Raw genomic sequence first — 20,642 nt, forward strand, 5'->3', positions numbered from 1 at the left:
TTAACCACACTGCACACTGCCCTAACCCATCTGGACAAGAGGAATACCTATGTGAGAATGCTGTTCATCGACTACAGCTCGGCATTTAACACCATAGTGCCCTCCAAGCTCGTCATCAAGCTCGAGACCCTGGGTCTCGACCCCGCCCTGTGCAACTGGGTACTGGACTTCCTGACGGGCCGCCCCCCAGGTGGTGAGGGTAACAACATCTCCACCCCGCTGATCCTCAACACTGGGGCCCCACAAGGGTGCGTTCTGAGCCCTCTCCTGTACTCCCTGTTCACCCACGACTGCGTGGCCACGCACGCCTCCAACTCAATCATCAAGTTTGCGGACGACACAACAGTGGTAGGCTTGATTACCAACAACGACGAGACGGCCTACAGGGAGGAGGTGAGGGCCCTCGGAGTGTGGTGTCAGGAAAATAACCTCACACTCAACGTCAACAAAACTAAGGAGATGATTGTGGACTTCAGGAAACAGCAGAGGGAACACCCCCCTATCCACATCGATGGAACAGTAGTGGTGAGGGTAGTAAGTTTTAAGTTCCTCGGCGTACACATCACAGACAAACTGAATTGGTCCACCCACACAGACAGCATCGTGAAGAAGGCTCAGCAGCGCCTCTTCAACCTCAGGAGGCTGAAGAAATTTGGCTTGTCACCAAAAGCACTCACAAACTTCTACAGATGCACAATCGAGAGCATCCTGTCGGGCTGCATCACCGCCTGGTACGGCAACTGCTCCGCCCACAACCGTAAGGCTCTCCAGAGGGTAGTGAGGTCTGCACAACGCATCACCGGGGGCAAACTACCTGCCCTCCAGGACACCTACACCACCCGATGTCACAGGAAGGCCATAAAGATCATCAAGGACAACAACCACCCGAGCCACTGCCTGTTCACCCCGCTATCATCCAGAAGGCGAGGTCAGTACAGGTGCATCAAAGCTGGGACCGAGAGACTGAAAAACAGCTTCTATCTCAAGGCCATCAGACTGTTAAACAGCCACCACTAACATTGAGTGGCTGCTGCCAACACACTGACTCAACTCCAGCCACTTTAATAATGGGAATTGATGGGAAATTATGTAAAATATATTACTAGTTTACATACCCTACATTATTCATCTCATATGCATACGTATATACTGTACTCTATATCATCGACTGCATCCTTATGTAATACATGTATCACTAGCCACTTTAACTATGCCACTTTGTTTACATACTCATCTCATATGTATATACTGCACTCAATACCATCTACTGTATCTTGCCGCTCTGTACCATCACTCATTCATATATCTTTATGTACATATTCTTTATCCCCTTACACTTGTGTCTATAAGGTAGTAGTTTTGGAATTGTTAGCTAGATTACTTGTTGGTTATTACTGCATTGTCGGAACTAGAAGCACAAACATTTCGCTACACTCGCACTAACATCTGCTAACCATGTGTATGTGACAAATAAAATGTGATTTGATTTGATTTGACATGAGAGACCATGTTTAATTATGTCGTCTAGCTGGTCTCTTGACCCTCACAGCTTCAATGTCCTCCGTTTAGATCAAACAGACCTGCCTGCTGTCCGATAGGTGATGTCTTTAGAGGCAGTCACTGAAACAGCTCAGAAAGTTTACCTCAAAGTCTGATAATATGACTTTCAAGATATATGCCCCATCTGAGGTCCTATCTCTTGGCTTAGTTGTTGCTTGGCATTTTAATCCGTTGATGTTCTTGTCGTCCCATTATTGGCTGTTTCATTTAAATGTCAAGTATTTAATGTCAATTTAAAGTATTTAAGCCCATTCAAACATTGTGTGGCTTCGACTGTGTTAGCCTGCTGAGTAAAGCCTAGGCATTAGCCCGAGGAGCTAACGCACGTTTTCAGGTCTCAGACAAGCTTCACAGCTCCACCTCTGTTGCACTTGGGACTGCCTGTCTACTGTCTGTTGTCTGCTGTTGAGGTGCCAGAACTCAGTATGATGTCAGCTGTTGTGGTGTCAGAACTCATTCTGCTGTCAGTTGTTGTGGTGACAGAACTGTCAGCTGTGGTGCCAGAACTTTCTGCCGTGGTGCCAGAACTGTCTGTTGTGGTGCCAGAACTCAGTATGATGTCAGCTGTGGTGCCAGAGCTGTCTGCCGTGGTGCCAGAGCTGTGTGCCGTGGTGCCAGATCTGTGTGCCGTGGTGCCAGAACTCATTCTGCTGTCTGTTGTGGTGCCAGAGCTGTCTGCCGTGGTGCCAGAACTGTGTGCCGTGGTGCCAAAACTCAGGACCAAATCTTGCGTGCGCTGGTCCTCTACTCAGTCTACTTAGCACAGGCTTTCTCCATCAGCTGTTGGGCTAAACCAACAGTCATCTGAGGAAGAAAAGTGAAGGACCCTGGCTGGCTGGCTGGCTGACCAGCACCCAGTCAGTCAGCCAGCCAGCCAGCCAGCCAGCCAGCACCCACCCAGCCAGCCAGGCAGCCACCACCCAGCCAGGCAGCGTTACAATCAATTACACACGGAGTAGAACTCAGCCAATTTCCAGTCAGATTTTCTATGCAAATGGCCTTATTATGATAGAGCCTGGACAATACAGCTCATTCAACCAGAAGTAGAACTGCTCTGCTGCCTTTTCATTTGGTCAACTGGGATGTTTTTTCCAAAGCTGGTACCGGAGAGGCACTGCAGGCGCTGGAATGGCTGTTGTAGTCGAGCTGAATGGTGTTAATAAACAGCTTGGTCACACAAAATATTGAAACCTAAACTGTAGCAGTAACTCCAGACATGGACTCACCTCCACATTAAACACAATTTTTTTTTCTAAATAATATATGACGTGGACAAATTAGATGTTTTTTTCTAAATAATATATGACGTGGACAAATTAGATGTTTTTTTCTAAATAATATATGACGTGGACAAATTAGATGTTATTTCTTTGTTTACACAATATTCTCAAGGCCAGTAATCACACTAACAGACGCCCACATTGGCTGCAACTCAGGTGATCACCAATGTCACCCACATGACTCAGCTTTAATGGGTTTCAGATTTTACTGTGGTTTGTAATACAATGTCCCACTGGTGGCCAACAGAAATAACATATTTCCACCTTGGTCTTGTAGATAACACAGTTTATTCAGTAACCACCTCTAAACCTTTCTCTTCACAGATTCTGGACAAAACAGCGTACCCCAACTGCGTCCTTCTTCACATCTCTGTGGATTCGACCCTCTGAACATCTCTGACCTCTGACCCGTCAGACTACTACCACCCACCGTCACCATGCTTAAGAACAGCAAGGTGACCCTGGGACTCCCTCACAGTGATCCAGTCACTGAGTCAGTGGCTGACCTCCTGACCCTGGCCGAGCCCCTGGACTATAAGAGCAGCCGGATGAGTATGGGTCTCAGCCCTGGGGCCCAGCCAGCCATGGGCAAGGGCCTGCTGCCTTCTCCAGGGGACGAGGAGGGGAGGCCGGCCTGGAACAGCAAGCTGCAGTATATCCTGGCCCAGGTTGGGTTTTCTGTAGGCTTGGGCAACGTCTGGAGGTTCCCTTACCTGTGTCAGAAGAATGGAGGAGGTGGGTACTGGAGATTCTGGGTACTGTAGTCTCTGGTGGGGAATAATGGGGAGAACCCAGTGTATCTTTATTTGACCTAAGTCAACTGTGTTATAATGGTGATAATGACGATGATGATGAGGATGATGAGGACGATGATGACGATGATGAGGATGATGAGGATGAGGATGAGGATGATGAGGATGAGGATGATGATGATGATGATGAGGATGATGAGGATGATGATGACGATGATGAGGATGAGGATGATGAGGATGAGGATGAGGATGATGATGATGAGGATGATGAGGATGAGGATGACGAGGATGATGATGATGATGACGTTCACAATCAGGGTTCAGGTTAGTAAAAGATAACCCTCCAGCTCTTATGGCTGATATTGGGTGACATGACCCAATTTAGCAGGTGGAAAATATGCTTCTATCATGACTTAATGTGCTGTGGATCTGTAACATAGTAGAGCTTTTAATGCTGGTAAATAACGCCCGACCAATCAGCCTAAGAGGAACACAGGTGAAACCAATAAACAGAAAGGGGGGAAAGGGATCAGTGGCAGCTAGTAGGCCAGTGATGACGAGCGCCGAGCGCCACCCGAACAGTAGGAGTCGTGACAGGATCACATGTTGCCATAGGATCAGCCTCTAAGGACTCCTACACAGTGGAGAGCAGGTGGTAATGACAGTGTGAGAGGTTCCTGTTTCCTGTTGAATATTATTCGCTATCAGTATCGCCCGTCAGTAGGCCTAATAACCAACTGCCAATTTATTGTTTAAATTGAACCTTTATTTAACTAGGCAAGTCAGTTAAAAACAAATTCTTATTTTACAGTGACAGCCTACCAGGGAACAGTGGGGTTAACTGCCTTGTTCAGGGGCAGAATGACAGATTTTTACCTTGTCAACTGAGGGATTCGATCCAGTAAACTTTCGGGTTATTGGCCCGACGTGCTAACCACTAGGCTACCTGCCGTCCCTACACTCTAACCACTAGGCTACCTGCCACCTCTACACTCTAACCACTAGGCTACCTGCCACCCCTGACCAACTGTTAGTTCCCTTCAGTTGGTGTAGCCTACATAATCATTCCATTTAATAACATTGTTTATTTGACATTCATTTGCTTCCTCTGTAAACGCCGTCATGGGTGTGAGGTTTGTTGCTGAAGATCATTAGCAACAGTTGATAATCTAAAAATAAACGTATGGATAATTCAATCATTACGGAGTGGGGTGCAGACCGTGCCGTAACAGTTTGAACCTCACTGATGGTGCTATACTTGTCTGTGACATCACACAGTTCCATGGTTAGTGCAGGAAGTAGACGAGGGTATAGCCTACTAATTGCAACACTTGTCTGTGACATCACACAGTTCCATGGTTTAGTGCAGGAAGTAGACGAGGGTATAGCCTACTAATTGCACACTATTCCACCTATTATAATTCTATGTACACTAATCTTCCAACATTACCATGGGTTGAAGAACTGAATGTGGCAATTTTCAGAATGAATCAAACCTTAGTTTTCTTTTTTTTCATGCATAAAAGGCTCTCCAAACCAGTTTTTTTTTAAAAATGATTCATAAATACTTTTCTAAACCTGAACAATACAAGATCAGTGTATTTTTGGATCACCTGTTTGTACTGAACTAGTACTATAGTACCCTAGTATACCCTAGTACTATAGTACCCTAGTATACCTTAGTACCTTAGTACTATAGTACCCTAGTATACCCTAGTACTATAGTACCCTAGTATACCTTAGTACCTTAGTACTATAGTACCCTAGTATATCCTAGTACTATAGTACCCTAGTATACCCTAGTACTATAGTACCCTAGTATATCCTAGTACTATAGTACCCTAGTATACCCTAGTACTATAGTACCCTAGTATACCCTATTACTATAGTACCCTGGTATATCCTAGTACTATAGTACCCTAGTATACCTTAGTACCTTAGTACTATAGTACCCTAGTATACCCTATTACTATAGTACCCTAGTATACCCTAGTACTATAGTACCCTAGTATACCTTAGTACCTTAGTACTATAGTACCCTAGTATATCCTAGTACTATAGTACCCTAGTATACCCTAGTACTATAGCACCCCAGTATATCCTAGTACTATAGTACCCTAGTATACCCTAGTACTACAGTACCCTAGTATACCCTATTACTATAGTACCCTGGTATATCCTAGTACTATAGTACCCTAGTATACCCTATTACTATAGTACCCTAGTATATCCTAGTACTATAGTACCCTAGTATACCTTAGTACTATAGTACCCTAGTATACCCTATTGCTATAGTACCCTAGTATATCCTAGTACTATAGTACCCTAGTATACCCTATTGCTATAGTACCCTAGCATATCCTAGTACTATAGTACCCTAGTATACCCTAGTACTATAGTACCCTAGTATACCTTAGTACCTTAGTACTATAGTACCTAGTAGTCCTAGTACTATAGTACCTAGTATACCCTAGTACTATAGTACCCTAGTATATCCTAGTACTATAGTACCCTAGTATACCCTAGTACTATAGCACCTGAGTATACCCTATTACTATAGTACCCTAGTATATCCTAGTACTATAGTACCCCAAGTATACCCTAGTACTATAGTACCCTAGTATACCTTAGTACTATAGTACCCTAGTATACCCTATTGCTATAGTACCCTAGTATACCCTATTGCTATAGTACCCTAGCATATCCTAGTACTATAGTACCCTAGTATACCCTAGTACTATAGTACCCTAGTATACCTTAGTACCTTAGTACTATAGTACCCTAGTATATCCTAGTACTATAGTACCCTAGTATACCCTAGTACTATAGTACCCTAGTATATCCTAGTACTATAGGACCCTAGTATATCCTAGTACTATAGTACCCTAGTATACCCTATTGCTATAGTACCCTAGCATATCCTAGTACTATAGTACCCTAGTATACCCTAGTACTATAGTACCCTAGTATACCTTAGTACCTTAGTACTATAGTACCCTAGTATATCCTAGTACTATAGTACCCTAGTATACCCTAGTACTATAGTACCCTAGTATATCCTAGTACTATAGTACCCTAGTATACCCTAGTACTATAGCACCCTAGTATACCCTATTACTATAGTACCCTAGTATATCCTAGTACTATAGTACCCCAAGTATACCCTAGTACTATAGTACCCTAGTATACCTTAGTACTATAGTACCCTAGTATATCCTAGTACTATAGTACCCTAGTATACCCTAGTACTATAGTACCCTAGTATATCCTAGTACTATAGTACCCTAGTATACCCTAGTACTATAGCACCCTAGTATACCCTATTACTATAGTACCCTAGTATATCCTAGTACTATAGTACCCCAAGTATACCCTAGTACTATAGTACGCTAGTATACCTTAGTACTATAGTACCCTAGTATACCCTATTGCTATAGTACCCTAGTATATCCTAGTACTATAGGACCCTAGTATACCCTATTGCTATAGTACCCTAGTATATCCTTGTACTATAGTACCCTAGTATATCCTAGTACTATAGTACCCTAGTATACCCTAGTACTATAGTACCCCAGTATACCCTGCACTGGGATACTGCCCTAGGCTATACTAGTAATAAAGTACCCTAGCATACCCTATTACTATAGTACCCCAGTATACCCTAGTACTACAGTACCCTAGTATACCCTAGTACTACTGGATACTGTCCTAGGCTATACTAGTACTATATTACCCTAGTATACCCTATTACAATAGTACCCTAGTATACCATAGTACTACCCTCCACTGGGATACTGTCCTAGGCTATACTAGTACTATATTACCCTAGTATACCCTATTACAATAGTACCCTAGTATACCATAGTACTATAGTACCCTAGTATACCCTATTACAATAGTACCCTAGTATACCATAGTACTATAGTACCCTAGTATACCCTATTACAATAGTACCCTAGTATACCATAGTACTACTGGATACTGTCCTAGGCTATACTAGTACTATAGTACCCTAGTATACCCTATTACAATAGTACCCTAGTATACCATAGTACTACTGGATACTGTCCTAGGCTATACTAGTACTATAGTACCCTAGTATACCCTATTACAATAGTACCCTAGTATACCATAGTACTACTGGATACTGTCCTAGGCTATACTAGTACTATAGTACCCTAGTATACCCTATTACAATAGTACCCTAGTATACCATAGTACTACCCTCCACTGGGATACTGTCCTACCCTGAACACTGCACTGTGTCAGCTCTGTGAACAGATACTCAGTCATAATTGAGTGCATTAGGCTATCTGCAATAAACTGCACTTGGCATTCAGAAAATGAGAGCGATATTAGCTTAAATGCTGCAGATGTATTTTCTCTGTAATGTGACAGTGACACCATTTGCTTGGAGGACAATGAAGCAGTCATACTATGCTACCATGCAACATGGAGCCCCCCCCCCAGTTCTCAACCATCCATGAAGTAGTCATGGAGCCCCCCCCCAGTTCTCATCCATCCCTGATGAAGTAGTCATGGAGCCCCCCTCAGTTCTCATCCATCCATGAAGAAGTAGTCATGAAGCCCCCCGTTCTCATCCATCCCTGATGAAGTAGTCATGGAGCCCCTCCAGTTCTCATCCATCCCTGATGAAGTAGTCATGGAGCCCCCAGTTCTCATCCATCCCTGATGAAGTAGTCATGGAGCCCCCCCCCCCCCAGTTCTCAACCACCCCTGATGAAGTAGTCATGGAGTCATGGAGGCTCAGTGGAACTAAAAGAGGTACAGTTATAGTGGAAGACAGAGAGAGACAGGAGGTGGTGAGGCTCAGTGGAACTAAAAGAGGTCCAGTTATAGTGGAAGACAGAGAGAGACAGGAGGTGGTGAGGCTGCAGGAGTAGGATTTTTAAAATTGAACCTTTATTTAACTAGGCAAGTCAGTTAAGAACAAATTCTTATTTACAATGACAGCCTACCCCAGCCAAACCCTAACCCAGATGACGCTGTGACAGTTGTGCACCACACTATGGGACTCCCAATCACAGCCAGTTGCGATACAGCCTGGAATCAAATCAGGGTCTGTGACATCTCCAGCACTGAGATGCAGTGCCTTAGACCACTGCGCCACACGGGAGACCAATAATAGAGGACATGAAAAAGTAGTCTGGCTTTGTTTGTTTAGCTTGAGACATTTCTGAGCTGGCCTTTCCCTTCCATCCAGAAGGCTGTTTCAAGTTTGACCTTTACAGATTGTAATTGACTCTCTCTCTCTCTCTCTCTCTCTCTCTCTCTCTACCTCTCTCCCCTCTCTCTCTCTCCCTCTCCCCCCTCTCTCTCTCTCTCTCTCTCCTCTCTCTCTCTTTCTCTCTCTCCCCTCTCTCTCTCCCCCTCTCTCTCTCTCCCTCTCTCTCTCTCTCTCTCTCTCTCTCTCTCTCTCTCTCCTCTCTCTCTCTCTCCTCTCCCTCTCTCTCTCTCTCTCTCTCTCTCTCTCTCTCTCTCTCTCTCTCTCTCTCTCTCTCTCTCTCTCTCTCTCTCTCTCTCTCTCTCTCTCTCCCCCTCCCTCTCTCTCCCCCCTCCTCACCTCTCTCAGGTGCATACCTGGTCCCTTACTTTATCCTCCTCATTCTCATTGGGATCCCTCTGTTCTTTCTGGAGCTGGCGGTGGGACAGAGGATCCGGCGTGGGAGCATTGGAGTGTGGAACTACGTTTACCCTCAGCTAGGAGGCATCGGGGTCTCCAGTCTAATGGTGAGATGCGCGCACACACACACACACACACACACACACACACACACACACACACACACACACACACACACACACACACACACACACACACACACACACACACACACACACACACACACACACACAGACAGACAGACAGACAGAGAGAGAGAGACACACACACACACTCACTCAAGTTCCTTGGTGTCCTTATCACTAAGGAATTAACATGGTCCACACACACCCACACAGTTGTGAAGAGGGCATGACAGCGCCTCTTCCCCCTTAGGAGACTGAAAAAGATTTGGCATCTCAGATCCTCAAAAAGTTCTACAGCTGCACCATTGAGAGCATATTGACTGGCTGCATCACCAATTGGTACGGCGACTGCAAGGCACCTGACCGTAAGGCGATACACTGGAGCCGAGCTCCCTGCCATCCAGGTCTTCTATACCAGGCGGTGTCAAAGGAATGCCCCAAAAATTGTCAAAGACTCCAGCCACCCAAGCCAGACTGTTCTCTCTGCTACTGCACTGCAAGCGGTACCAGTGCACCAAGTCTGGAACCAACAGGACCCTGAACAGCTTCTACCCCCAAGCCATAAGACTGCGGCTACTAGCTGCTGCTACTGTTTATTATCTATCCTGTTGTCTAATCACTTTATCTCTGCCTATATGTACATAGCTACCTCAGTTACCTCGTACCCCTGCAAATCGACTCGTTACTGGTACTTTCTGTATATAGCCATGTTATTACCTGGTACTCCCTGAGGGCTGAGGCAGAGACAGTGAGGGCTGAGGCAGAGAGGGCTGAGGCAGAGGCAGTGAGGGCTGAGGCAGAGGCAGTGAGGGCTGAGGCAGAGGCAGTGAGGGCTGAGGCAGAAGCAGTGAGGGCTGAGGCAGAGGCAGTGAGGGCTGAGGCAGAGGCAGTGAGGGCTGAGGCAGAGGCAGTGAGGGCTGAGGCAGAGGCAGTGAGGGCCGAGGCAGAGGCAGTGAGGGCTGAGGCAGAGGCAGTGAGGGCTGAGGCAGGCTGGATGTAACACGAGGAGCTCAGCTCTGCCCAGAAGCTATAAATACGACCACTGACGACCAGCTAGAACACTGCTGGAAGAACACACCTCTATTATTCATAGGCACTTCAGCTGTGGGCTACACGAGTGTCTGAGCAGAGAACACAGGAGAGGGCGGTCCTGTTCGTATAGCCTTTGTGTGTTGTGCTGTGTGTCGTGTTGGCTCAGAAAGCCGTGTGTTTGTGTAACCTAGACTACACCACCCTTTTGGTTGGTTGGATGCTCTGAATTGCTATGGGTTTTCCACAATATAGCAAATTAACAATATAAAAACACCTGAATACTAAAAATAGATGTTTGTATGTTGAGTAATGACAAAGGTTTCTCAGGAAGACCTAAGGATTGTTCTTCCTCTCTCTCTCTCTCTCTCTCTCTCTCTCTCTCTCTCTCTCTCTCTCTCTCTCTACCTCTCTCTACCTCTCTCTCTCTCTCTCTACCTCCCCCTCTCCCCCTCTCCCTCTCCCCCTCTCCCTCCAGGTGTGTGGCTTCGTGGGCCTGTACTACAACGTGATCATCGGCTGGAGTATCTTCTACTTTTTCCAGTCCTTCCAGTACCCGCTGCCCTGGGCAGAGTGCCCCATCAGGGTGGTCAACGGAAGCCAAGCCAGTGAGTACAAAACACAAAATACTCTCAAAATGTACAGACAACTAATACTAACATGCCAACGTAAATGCTAATGTACAGACAACTAATACTAACATGCTAACGTAAATGCTAATGTACAGACAACTAATACTAACATGCTAACGTAAATGCTAATATGAGGTGAGTGGATGAGCTAAAGGCTAACATAGGATTCCCTACCTCCTGCCTCTTGACTGACTGTGTGCTGCGGCTGCCTGCCATCACTCTTTGGCGGCAGGGTATGCTGAATACTCACAGAGTCTTGGTCATATGTTCTGACATGATGCAGCATCAGAGATGCTCTCTCAGATCAGTTAAGGACTATCCCACCCAGTTCAGATCAGCAGACAGACCCAGACAGACAGACAGACAGACAGACAGACAGATAGATAGACAGACAGACAGACAGACAGACAGACAGACAGACAGACAGACAGACAGACAGACAGACAGACAGACAGATTTCTCAAACCTTGTCCTCCTCTCTCCTCCCCCTCTCACCCCTCTCTCCTACCTATCTAATCCTCTTCTCTCTTTCTCCTCTGCCTCTCCCCTCTTTCCTTCCCTCTCACTTATATCCTCCCCCTCTCCCTTTCTCCTCCCCCTCTTTATCTTCCCCTCTCCCCTTCTCCTCTCCTCCCCCTCTACCCATCTCCTCCCCCACACTCCCCTTCTCGCCTCTCCCCTCTTTCCTCCCCCACACTCCCCTTCTCGCCTCTCCCCTCTCCCCCCCTCTCCCCCTCTCCCCTCTCTCCTCCCCCACACTCCCCTTCTCGCCTCTCCCCTCTCTCCTCACCCCCTCTCACCCCTCTCTCCTCCCCCTCTCACCCCTCTCTCCTCCCCCTCTCACCCCTCTCTCCTCCCCCTCTCACCCCTCTCTCCTCCCCCTCTCACCCCTCTCCTCCCCCTCTCCCCCTCTCCCTCCCCCTCTCCCCTCTCTCCTCCCCCTCTCCCCTCTCCCTCTCTTCTAGTAATCGAACCGGAGTGTGAAAAGTCTTCTGCCACCACCTACTTCTGGTACCGGCAGACCCTGAACATCACCAGCACCATCGAGGATAGCGGAGGCCTCAACTGGAAGATGACCATGTCCCTGTTCGCCGCCTGGCTCATCGTCTGTCTGGCAGTGATCAAGGGGATTCAGTCATCTGGGAAGGTAACAGGCCAAGACATATGTACAGTTGAAGTCGGAAGTTTACATACACTTAGGTTGAAGTCATTAAATCTCATTACATACACAAAGTTGACTGTGCCTTTTAAACAGCTTGGAAAATTCCAGAAAATAATGTCAAGGCTTTAGAAGCTTCTGATAGGCTAATTGACATCATTTGAGTCAATTGGAGGTGTACCTGTGGATATATTTCAAGGCCTACCTTCAAACTCAGTGTCTCTTTGCTTGACATCATGGGAAAATCAAAAGAAATCAGCCAAGACCTCAGAAAAAAAATTGTAGACCTCCACAAGTGTGGTTCATCCTTGGGAGCAATTTCCAAACGCCTGAAGGTACCACGTTCTGTACAAACAGTAGTACGCAAGTATAAACACCATGGGACCACGCAGCCGTCATATCGCTCAGGAAGGAGACGTGTTCTGTCTCCTAGAGATGAATGTACTTTGGTGCAAAAAGTTCAAATCAATCCCAGAACAACAGCAAAGGACCTTGTGAAGATGCTGGAGTAAAACGAGTCCTATGTCGATGTAACCTGAAAGGTCGCTCAGCAAGGAAGAAGCCACTCCAAAACCGCCATAAAAAAAAAGCCAGACTACGGTTTGCAACTGCACATGGGGGCAAAGATCATACTTTTTGAAGAAATGTCCTCTGGTCTGATGAAACAAAAATAGAACTGTTTGGCCATAATGACCATTGTTATGTTTGGAGGAAAAAAGGGGAGGCTTGCAAGCCGAAGAACACCACCCAACCGTGAAGCACGGGGGTGGTGGCATCATGTTGTGGGGATGCTTTGCTGCAGGAGGGACTGGTGCACTTCACAAAATAGATGGCGTCATGAGGAGGGGAAAGTATGTGGATATATTGAAGCAACATCTCAACACATCAGTCAGGAAGTTAAAGCTTGGTCGCAAATGGGTCTTCCAAATAGACAATGACCCTAAGCATACTTCCAAAGTTGTGGCAAAAATGGCTTAAGGACAACAAAGTCAATAATTTTGCACGCCCAATTTTTCAGTTTTTGATTTGTTAAAAAAGTTTGAAATATCCAATAAATGTCGTTCCACTTCATGATTGTGTCCCACTTGTTGTTGATTCTTCACAAAAAATACAGTTTTATATCTTTATGTTTGAAGCCTGAAATGTGGCAAAAGGTCGCAAAGTTCAAGGGGGCCGAATACTTTCGCAAGGCACTGTAGGATGCCACCTTTCCAACAAGTCAGTTCATCAGGTTTCTGCCCTGCTAGAGCGGCCCTGGTCAACTGTAAGTGCTGTTAGTGTGAAGTGGAAACATCTAGTAACAACAACGCCTCAGCCGCTAAGTGGTAGGCCACACAAGCTCACAGAGTAGGACCCCTGAGTGGTAGGCCACACAAGCTCACAGAGTAGGACCGCTGAGTGCTGAAGCGCATAGCGTGTAAAAATGGTCTGTCCTCGGTTGCAACACTCACTACTGAGTTCCAAACTGCATCTGGAAGCAAAGTCAGCACAAGAACTGTTAGTCGGGAGCTTCATGAAATGGATTTCCATGGCCGAGCAGCCGCATACAAGCCTTAACTGCGCAATGCCAAGAGTCAGCTGGAGTGGTTCAAAGCTCGCCACCATTAGACTCTGGAGCAGTGGTAACGCCTTCTCTGGAGTGATGAATCACCATCTGGCAGTCCAATAGAGGAATCTGGGTTTGGCATATGCCAGGAGAACACTACCTGCCCCAATGTATAGTGACAACTGTAAAGTTTGGTGGATGAGGAATAATGCTGTTTTTCATGGTTCAGGCCCCTTATATCCAGTGAAGGGAAATCTTAATGTTTTGTTCCCCCGTGCACAAAGCAAGGCCCGTACAGAAATGGTTTGTTGAGATTGTTGTGGAAGAACTTGACTGGCCTGCACAGAGCCCTGACATCAACTCCAACAAGCACCTTTTGGATCAATTGAATCGTCCCTGCAGCACTGGCAAGTCAGCAAATTCTTATTTTCAATGGGCCTAGGAACAGTGCCCAACATCGGTGGAATCAAGTCCCTGCAGCAATTATTTTTTTATCCTTTATATAACCAGGCAAGTCAGTTAAGAACAAATTCTTATTTTCAATGACGGCCTAGGAACAGTGGGTTGTTCAGGGGCAGAGCGACAGATTTGTACCTTGACCAGCTCGGGGGTTTGAACTTGCAACCTTCCGGTTACTAGTCCAACGCTCTAACCACTAGGCCACCCTGCCGCCCCTCCACTCTAACCACTAGGCTACCCTGCCGCCCCTCCACTCTAACCACTAGGCCACCCTGCCGCCCCTCCACTCTAACCACTAGGCCACCCTGCCGCCCCTGTGGGTAGATAGATGGCAGAGAGTGGAAAGCTTTGGAAGCTGTAATAGCAGCAAGGGGGAGGGGACCAACTCCATTTTACTGCTTATGATTTTGGAATGAGATGGTCGACGAGCAGGTGTCCACATACTTTTGGTCATGTATTGTATGTTAGCTGGCTCACAACTCTGTGATTGCATCCCAAATGGCACCCTATTCCCTATGTAGGACATAGGGTGCCATTTGGGATTCAATATAACAATGTGCTTTCATCTCAGTCCAAACAATGAGTCATGATCACAACACAACATCCAAGCCACATTGTGGAATAGGCCACCCTGAAACCACTAGTATATGGAATAGGGAAATATATACGAGAGGGACCAACTCCATTTACTGCTTATGATTTTGGAATGAGATGGAAACATACTATTGTGGAATAGGGAAATATATACGAGATATTGTGGAATAGGGAAATATATACGAGATATTGTGGAATAGGGAAATATATAAGAGACATTGTGGAATAGGGAAATATATACGAGATATTGTGGAATAGGGAAATATATACGAGATATTGTGGAATAGGGAAATATATACGAGATATTGTGGAATAGGGAAATATATACGAGATATTGTGGAATAGGAAATATATACGAGATATTGTGGAATAGGGAAATATTTAAGAGACTTTGCCAAGATCTGACACACTCTGTCTGAGTTCCTAATGGCACCTTATTCTCTATATAGTGCACTACCTGTTTCCAGTGGCCCTGGTCGAAAGTGCACTATATTGGAGTTAGGGTGCCATTTTGAAAGCAAACTTTAAAACATGGGACTCTGTCATAATCCCATTAGGGTAGCAAGGTCAAAGACATTCACAGAAATGCTTAAGGAAGAGAATCTCTCTCTCTCTCTCTCTCTTACTTTCTCTCCCTCCCCCTCTCTCTCTCTCTCTCCCCCTCTCTCTCTCTCTCTCTTTCTCTCTCTCTCTTTCTCTCTCTCTCTCTTACTTTCTCTCTTACTTTCTCCCCCTCTCTCTCTCTCCCCCTCTCTCTCTCTCTCTCTCTCTCTCTCTTTCTCTCTCTCTTTCTCTCTCTTACTTTCTCTCTCTCTCTCTCTCTCGCTCTCTTTCTCTCGGTCAAAACCTCAAGGACTCCTCTCTACATTAGGGAACACTACACAGATGCGCCAACCACAACATAGTGCATACTGTACATGGCGTGTGTGTGTGTTCACGCCATGGTGTGCACGCGTCTTCTACGCTGTGAGACTACGGCAATGTGGTAGTGTCCATGGTAACAGTGTGACGTGTGTATCGTCCTCTGTCTGTCACCCCCCTCAGGTCATATACTTCATGATAACAGTTTGTGTGTGTGTGTGTGTGTGTGTGTGTGTGTGTATGTGTGTGTACGTGTGTGTTCTCTCCCCTCAGGTGATGTACTTCAGCTCTCTCTTCCCCTACGTGGTGTTGATCTGTTTCCTCGTCAGAGGCCTGATGCTCAAAGGATCTGTTGACGGCATCGCTCACATGTTCACCCCAAGGTACACCCCCCCAAAGGTACACACACACACCCCAAAGGTACCCCCAAAGGTACACACACACACCCCAAAGGTACACCCCCCTCCCAAAGGTACACACACACACCCAAAAGTACACCCCCCCAAAGGTACACACACACACCCCAAAGGTACACCCCCCCCAAAGGTACACACACACACCCCAAAGGTACACCCCCCCCAAAGGTACACACACACACCCCAAAGGTACACCCCCCCAAAGGTACACACACACCCCAAAGGTACACCCCCCCCCAAAGGTACACACACACCCCAAAGGTACACACACACACACCACAAAGGTACACCCCCCCCAAAGGTACACACACACACCCCAAAGGTACACCCCCCAAAGGTACACACACACCCCAAAGGTACACACACCCCCCCCAAAGGTACACACACACCCCAAAGGTACACACCCCCAAAGGTACACACACACACCCAAAGGTACACACACCCCCCAAAGGTACACACACACACCCCAAAGGTACACACCCCCCAGAGGTACACACACACCCCAAAGGTACACCCCCCAAAGGTACACACACACACCCCAAAGGTACACCCCCACCCCAAAGGTACACACACACACCCCCCCAAGGTACACACACACACACCCCCCAAGGGTACACCCCCCAAAGGTACACACACCCCCAAAGGTACACCACACACCCAAAGGTACACACACCCCCCCAAAGGTACACACACACACCCCAAAGGTACACACACACCCCAAAGGTACACACACACACCCCAAAGGTACACACACACCCCCAAAGGTACACACACACACCCCAAAGGTACACACCCCAAAGGTACACACACACACCCCAAAGGTACACCCCAAAGGTACACACACACACCCCAAAGGTACACACCCCCAAAGGTACACACACACACCCCAAAGGTACACCCCCAAAGGTACACACACACACCCCAAAGGTACACCACCCAAAGGTACACACACACACCCCAAAGGTACACACCCCCAAAGGTACACACACACCCCCAAAGGTACACACCCCCCAAAGGTACACACACACACCCCAAAGGTACACACCCCCAAAGGTACACACACACCCCCAAAGGTACACCCCCAAAGGTACACACACACCCCAAAGGTACACACCCCCAAAGGTACACACACACACCCCAAAGGTACACACACACCCCCCAAAAGGTACACACACACACCCCAAAGGTACACACCCCCCAAAGGTACACACACACACCCCAAAGCTACACACACACACTCCAAAGGTACACACACACACACACACACTCCAAAGGTACACACACACTCCAAAGGTACACACACACACTCCAAAGGTACACACACACACTCCAAAGGTACACACACACACACACATTCCAAAGGTACACACACACACTCCAAAGGTACACACACACACTCCAAAGGTACACACACACACACACATTCCAAAGGTACACACACACACTCCAAAGGTACACACACGCACTCCAAAGGTACACACACACACACACACATTCCAAAGGTACACACACACAATCCAAAGGTACACACCACACCATCCTTCATCTGTGGTTCTGAGAATTACAGCCCCAAAGATTTATGTATTCATTATAAAATATAACACACACACACGCTAACCTCAGTCTGACACGCTAACCTCAGTCTGACACGCTAACCTCAGTCTGTCACGCTAACCTCAGTCTGACACGCTAACCTCAGTCTGACACGTTAACCTCAGTCTGACACGCTAACCTCAATCTGACACGCTAACCTCAGTCTGACACGCTAACCTCAGTCTGACACGCTAACCTCAGTCTGACATGTTAACTTCCGTCTGACACGTTAACCTCAGTCTGACACGTTAACCTCAGTTTGACACGTTAACCTCAGTCTGACACGTTAACCTCAGTTTGACACGTTAACCTCAGTCTGACACGTTAACCTCAGTCTGACACGCTAACCTCAGTCTGACACGCTAACCTCAGTCTGACACGCTAACCTCAATCTGACACGCTAACCTCAGTCTGACACGCTAACCTCAGTCTGACACGCTAACCTCAGTCTGACACGCTAACCTCAGTCTGACACGTTAACCTCAGTCTGACACGCTAACCTCAGTCTGACACGCTAACCTCAGTCTGACACGCTAACCTCAGTCTGACACGCTAACCTAGGTCTGACACGCTAACCTCAGTCTGTCACGCTAACCTCAGTCTGACACGCTAACCTCAGTCTGACACGCTAACCTCAGTCTGACACGCTAACCTCAGTCTGACACGCTAACCCCAGTACACGCGGTTATGTCATCACAGACTCAGCCTGGAGACAGAAGAGAGCATTGTTACAGAGCCCACATACTGAGAGGAGACAAATGTTTCCTGATATGGCCGTGTCTGTTTGTCTGTCTGGACTGGATTCTATGTAGGGATAGGAAACTCTAGTCGCAGTGCAGTGTTTGTCCTGCGGTATTTTGTTCCTCATCCTTGATTTATTAAGTGGATTAGGGATATGCTTTATATGAAGGACACTCAGCTGTCATTAATGAATGGATTCAGAGCCTCTGTACTGTACTGTACTGTACTGTACCCTTCATTTACTGTGTGTCATTAGTATTCACTTCGACTGAAAATGTGAACGCGTGGTTGTTGTCGCCCTCTAAAGGCTGACTGAGGTACTCATGTGTAATTATGTATTTTTCCTCCGAAGGTAGACATTTGCCAGAAATGATTGTGTGTGGAACATTAAGTTGTTGACCTTTGCCCCCCCCCGCCCTCTAACCTCAAATAGGTGCCAGGTAGCCTAGGGGTTAGAGCGTTGGACCAGTAACTGAAAGGTTGCTGGTTTGAATACCTGCGCCAACAACATAAGAACAAATCAGTTGATGTGCCCTTGAGCAAGTCACTTCACCCTAATTTTCTCCAGGGGCGCTGTACTACTATGGCTGACCCTGTAAAACAACACATTTCTGGTGTACGTGACAATAAAACCTACTTTATTTTGACATCTTAACCCCAGTTGGAAAAGATGCTGGAGCCCCAGGTTTGGAGGGAGGCAGCCACCCAGGTGTTCTTCGCTCTGGGCCTTGGGTTCGGAGGGGTCATAGCCTTCTCCAGCTACAACAAACGGGACAACAACTGTCACTTTGACGCAGCGCTGGTCTCTATCATCAACTTCATCACCTCCATCCTGGCTACGCTGGTGGTGTTCGCCGTGCTGGGGTTCAAGGCCAACATCATGAACGAGAAATGTGTTGTGGAGTGAGTATATCTAGCCTGGTCACATATCTATTTGTGCTGTCTTCTGATCCCAGACCTGTTTGTGCTGTCTTCTGATCCCAGACCTGTTTGTGCTGTCTTCTGATCCCAGACCTGTTTGTGCTGTCTTCTGATCCCAGATCTATTTGTGCTGTCTTCTGGTCACAGACCTGTTTGTGCTGTCTTCTGATCCCAGACCTGTTTGTGCTGTCTTCTGATCCCAGATCTATTTGTGCTGTCTTCTGATCCCAGACCTGTTTGTGCTGGAGTAAATCTGCTACATAATCCTGATTTATTATTATGTGTCGTTGGAGTAAATCTGCTGTCCATCTCAGTCGTTCCTCTTGTCTTTACGCTTGAATCCATTATGGGACAATTTATGTCTGTTTTGCAGTACATAGTAATTGTAAAAAGCTTAAAGGCCAAGATTCAATCCAACGCAGGACTAATGACCTGGGCACAGCAATAAACTTTCAGAAACAATCCACCAGACATTGGCTGAGATGGGGATCTCTGTAAACACTGCAGATGTTGGCTCAGGCATAGAAACACTTCAAAGTAAAGTGTACAGATTGTTCATCTGTGTTTGTTTGAATTCCGATCTCACTCTTGTCAACAGAGAACTCACCCAAACTCAAATAATTTAATCAAACTCAAATAGCATAACCAATCGCATATTGTCATTGTAAAATAGATTAGGTTCTTCTTTCAATACTAACCTTTACACTCCTCTCCTCTCTCCTCCTGTCTACAGGAATGCAGAGAAGATCCTAGGTTACCTTAAGTCAGGTGTGTTGAGTCTTGAGCTGATCCCTCCCCACGTCAACTTCTCTCACCTGTCAGCTGTGGACTATCAGGAGATGTATGGAGTGATCAAGACTGTCAGGGAGGACAGCTTCGATCAGCTAGGACTGGACCCCTGTATACTGGAGGATGAACTCAACAAGGTATGTTGGCCATGGGGTAAGTTGAGCCAATGGGCATGGGGTAAGTTGAGCCAATGGGCATGGGGTAAGTTGAGCCAATGGACATGGGGTAAGTTGAGCCAATGGGCATGGGGTAAGTTGAGCCAATGGACATGGGGTAAGTTGAGCCAATGGGCATGGGGTAAGTTGAGCCAATGGACATGGGGTAAGTTGAGCCAATGGGCATGGGGTAAGTTGAGCCAATGGACATGGGGTAAGTTGAGCCAATGGGCATGGGGTAAGTTGAGCCAATGGGCATGGGGTAAGTTGAGCTAATGGGCATGTAAGTTGAGCCAATGGGCATGGGGTAAGTTGAGCCAATGGGCATGGGGTAAGTTGAGCCAATGGACATGGGGTAAAAGTTGAGCCAATGGACATGGGGTAAG

The 20,642-nt window shown here is 46.8% G+C and overlaps 1 protein-coding gene across 1 annotated transcript in view; it reads left to right on the forward strand.

Moving 5' to 3' along the window:
- The first annotated feature begins 3,256 nt into the window (after window positions 1-3,256).
- LOC115120361 (sodium-dependent neutral amino acid transporter SLC6A17-like) overlaps window positions 3,257-20,642 on the forward strand; it is a 24,029-nt gene continuing 6,643 nt past the window's right edge. Inside the window, exons 1-7 of the mRNA XM_065020053.1 lie at window positions 3,257-3,575; window positions 9,186-9,343; window positions 10,869-10,998; window positions 11,988-12,169; window positions 15,915-16,040; window positions 19,053-19,294; window positions 20,046-20,238. Of these exons, the coding sequence (XP_064876125.1) occupies window positions 3,278-3,575; window positions 9,186-9,343; window positions 10,869-10,998; window positions 11,988-12,169; window positions 15,915-16,040; window positions 19,053-19,294; window positions 20,046-20,238 (1,329 nt within the window). The 5' untranslated portion in view covers window positions 3,257-3,277. The remainder of the gene's footprint in view (window positions 3,576-9,185; window positions 9,344-10,868; window positions 10,999-11,987; window positions 12,170-15,914; window positions 16,041-19,052; window positions 19,295-20,045; window positions 20,239-20,642) is intronic.

This window comes from Oncorhynchus nerka, linkage group LG7 (assembly GCF_034236695.1).
Source record: "Oncorhynchus nerka isolate Pitt River linkage group LG7, Oner_Uvic_2.0, whole genome shotgun sequence".
In the NCBI taxonomy this organism is placed as follows: Eukaryota; Metazoa; Chordata; class Actinopteri; order Salmoniformes; family Salmonidae; genus Oncorhynchus; species Oncorhynchus nerka.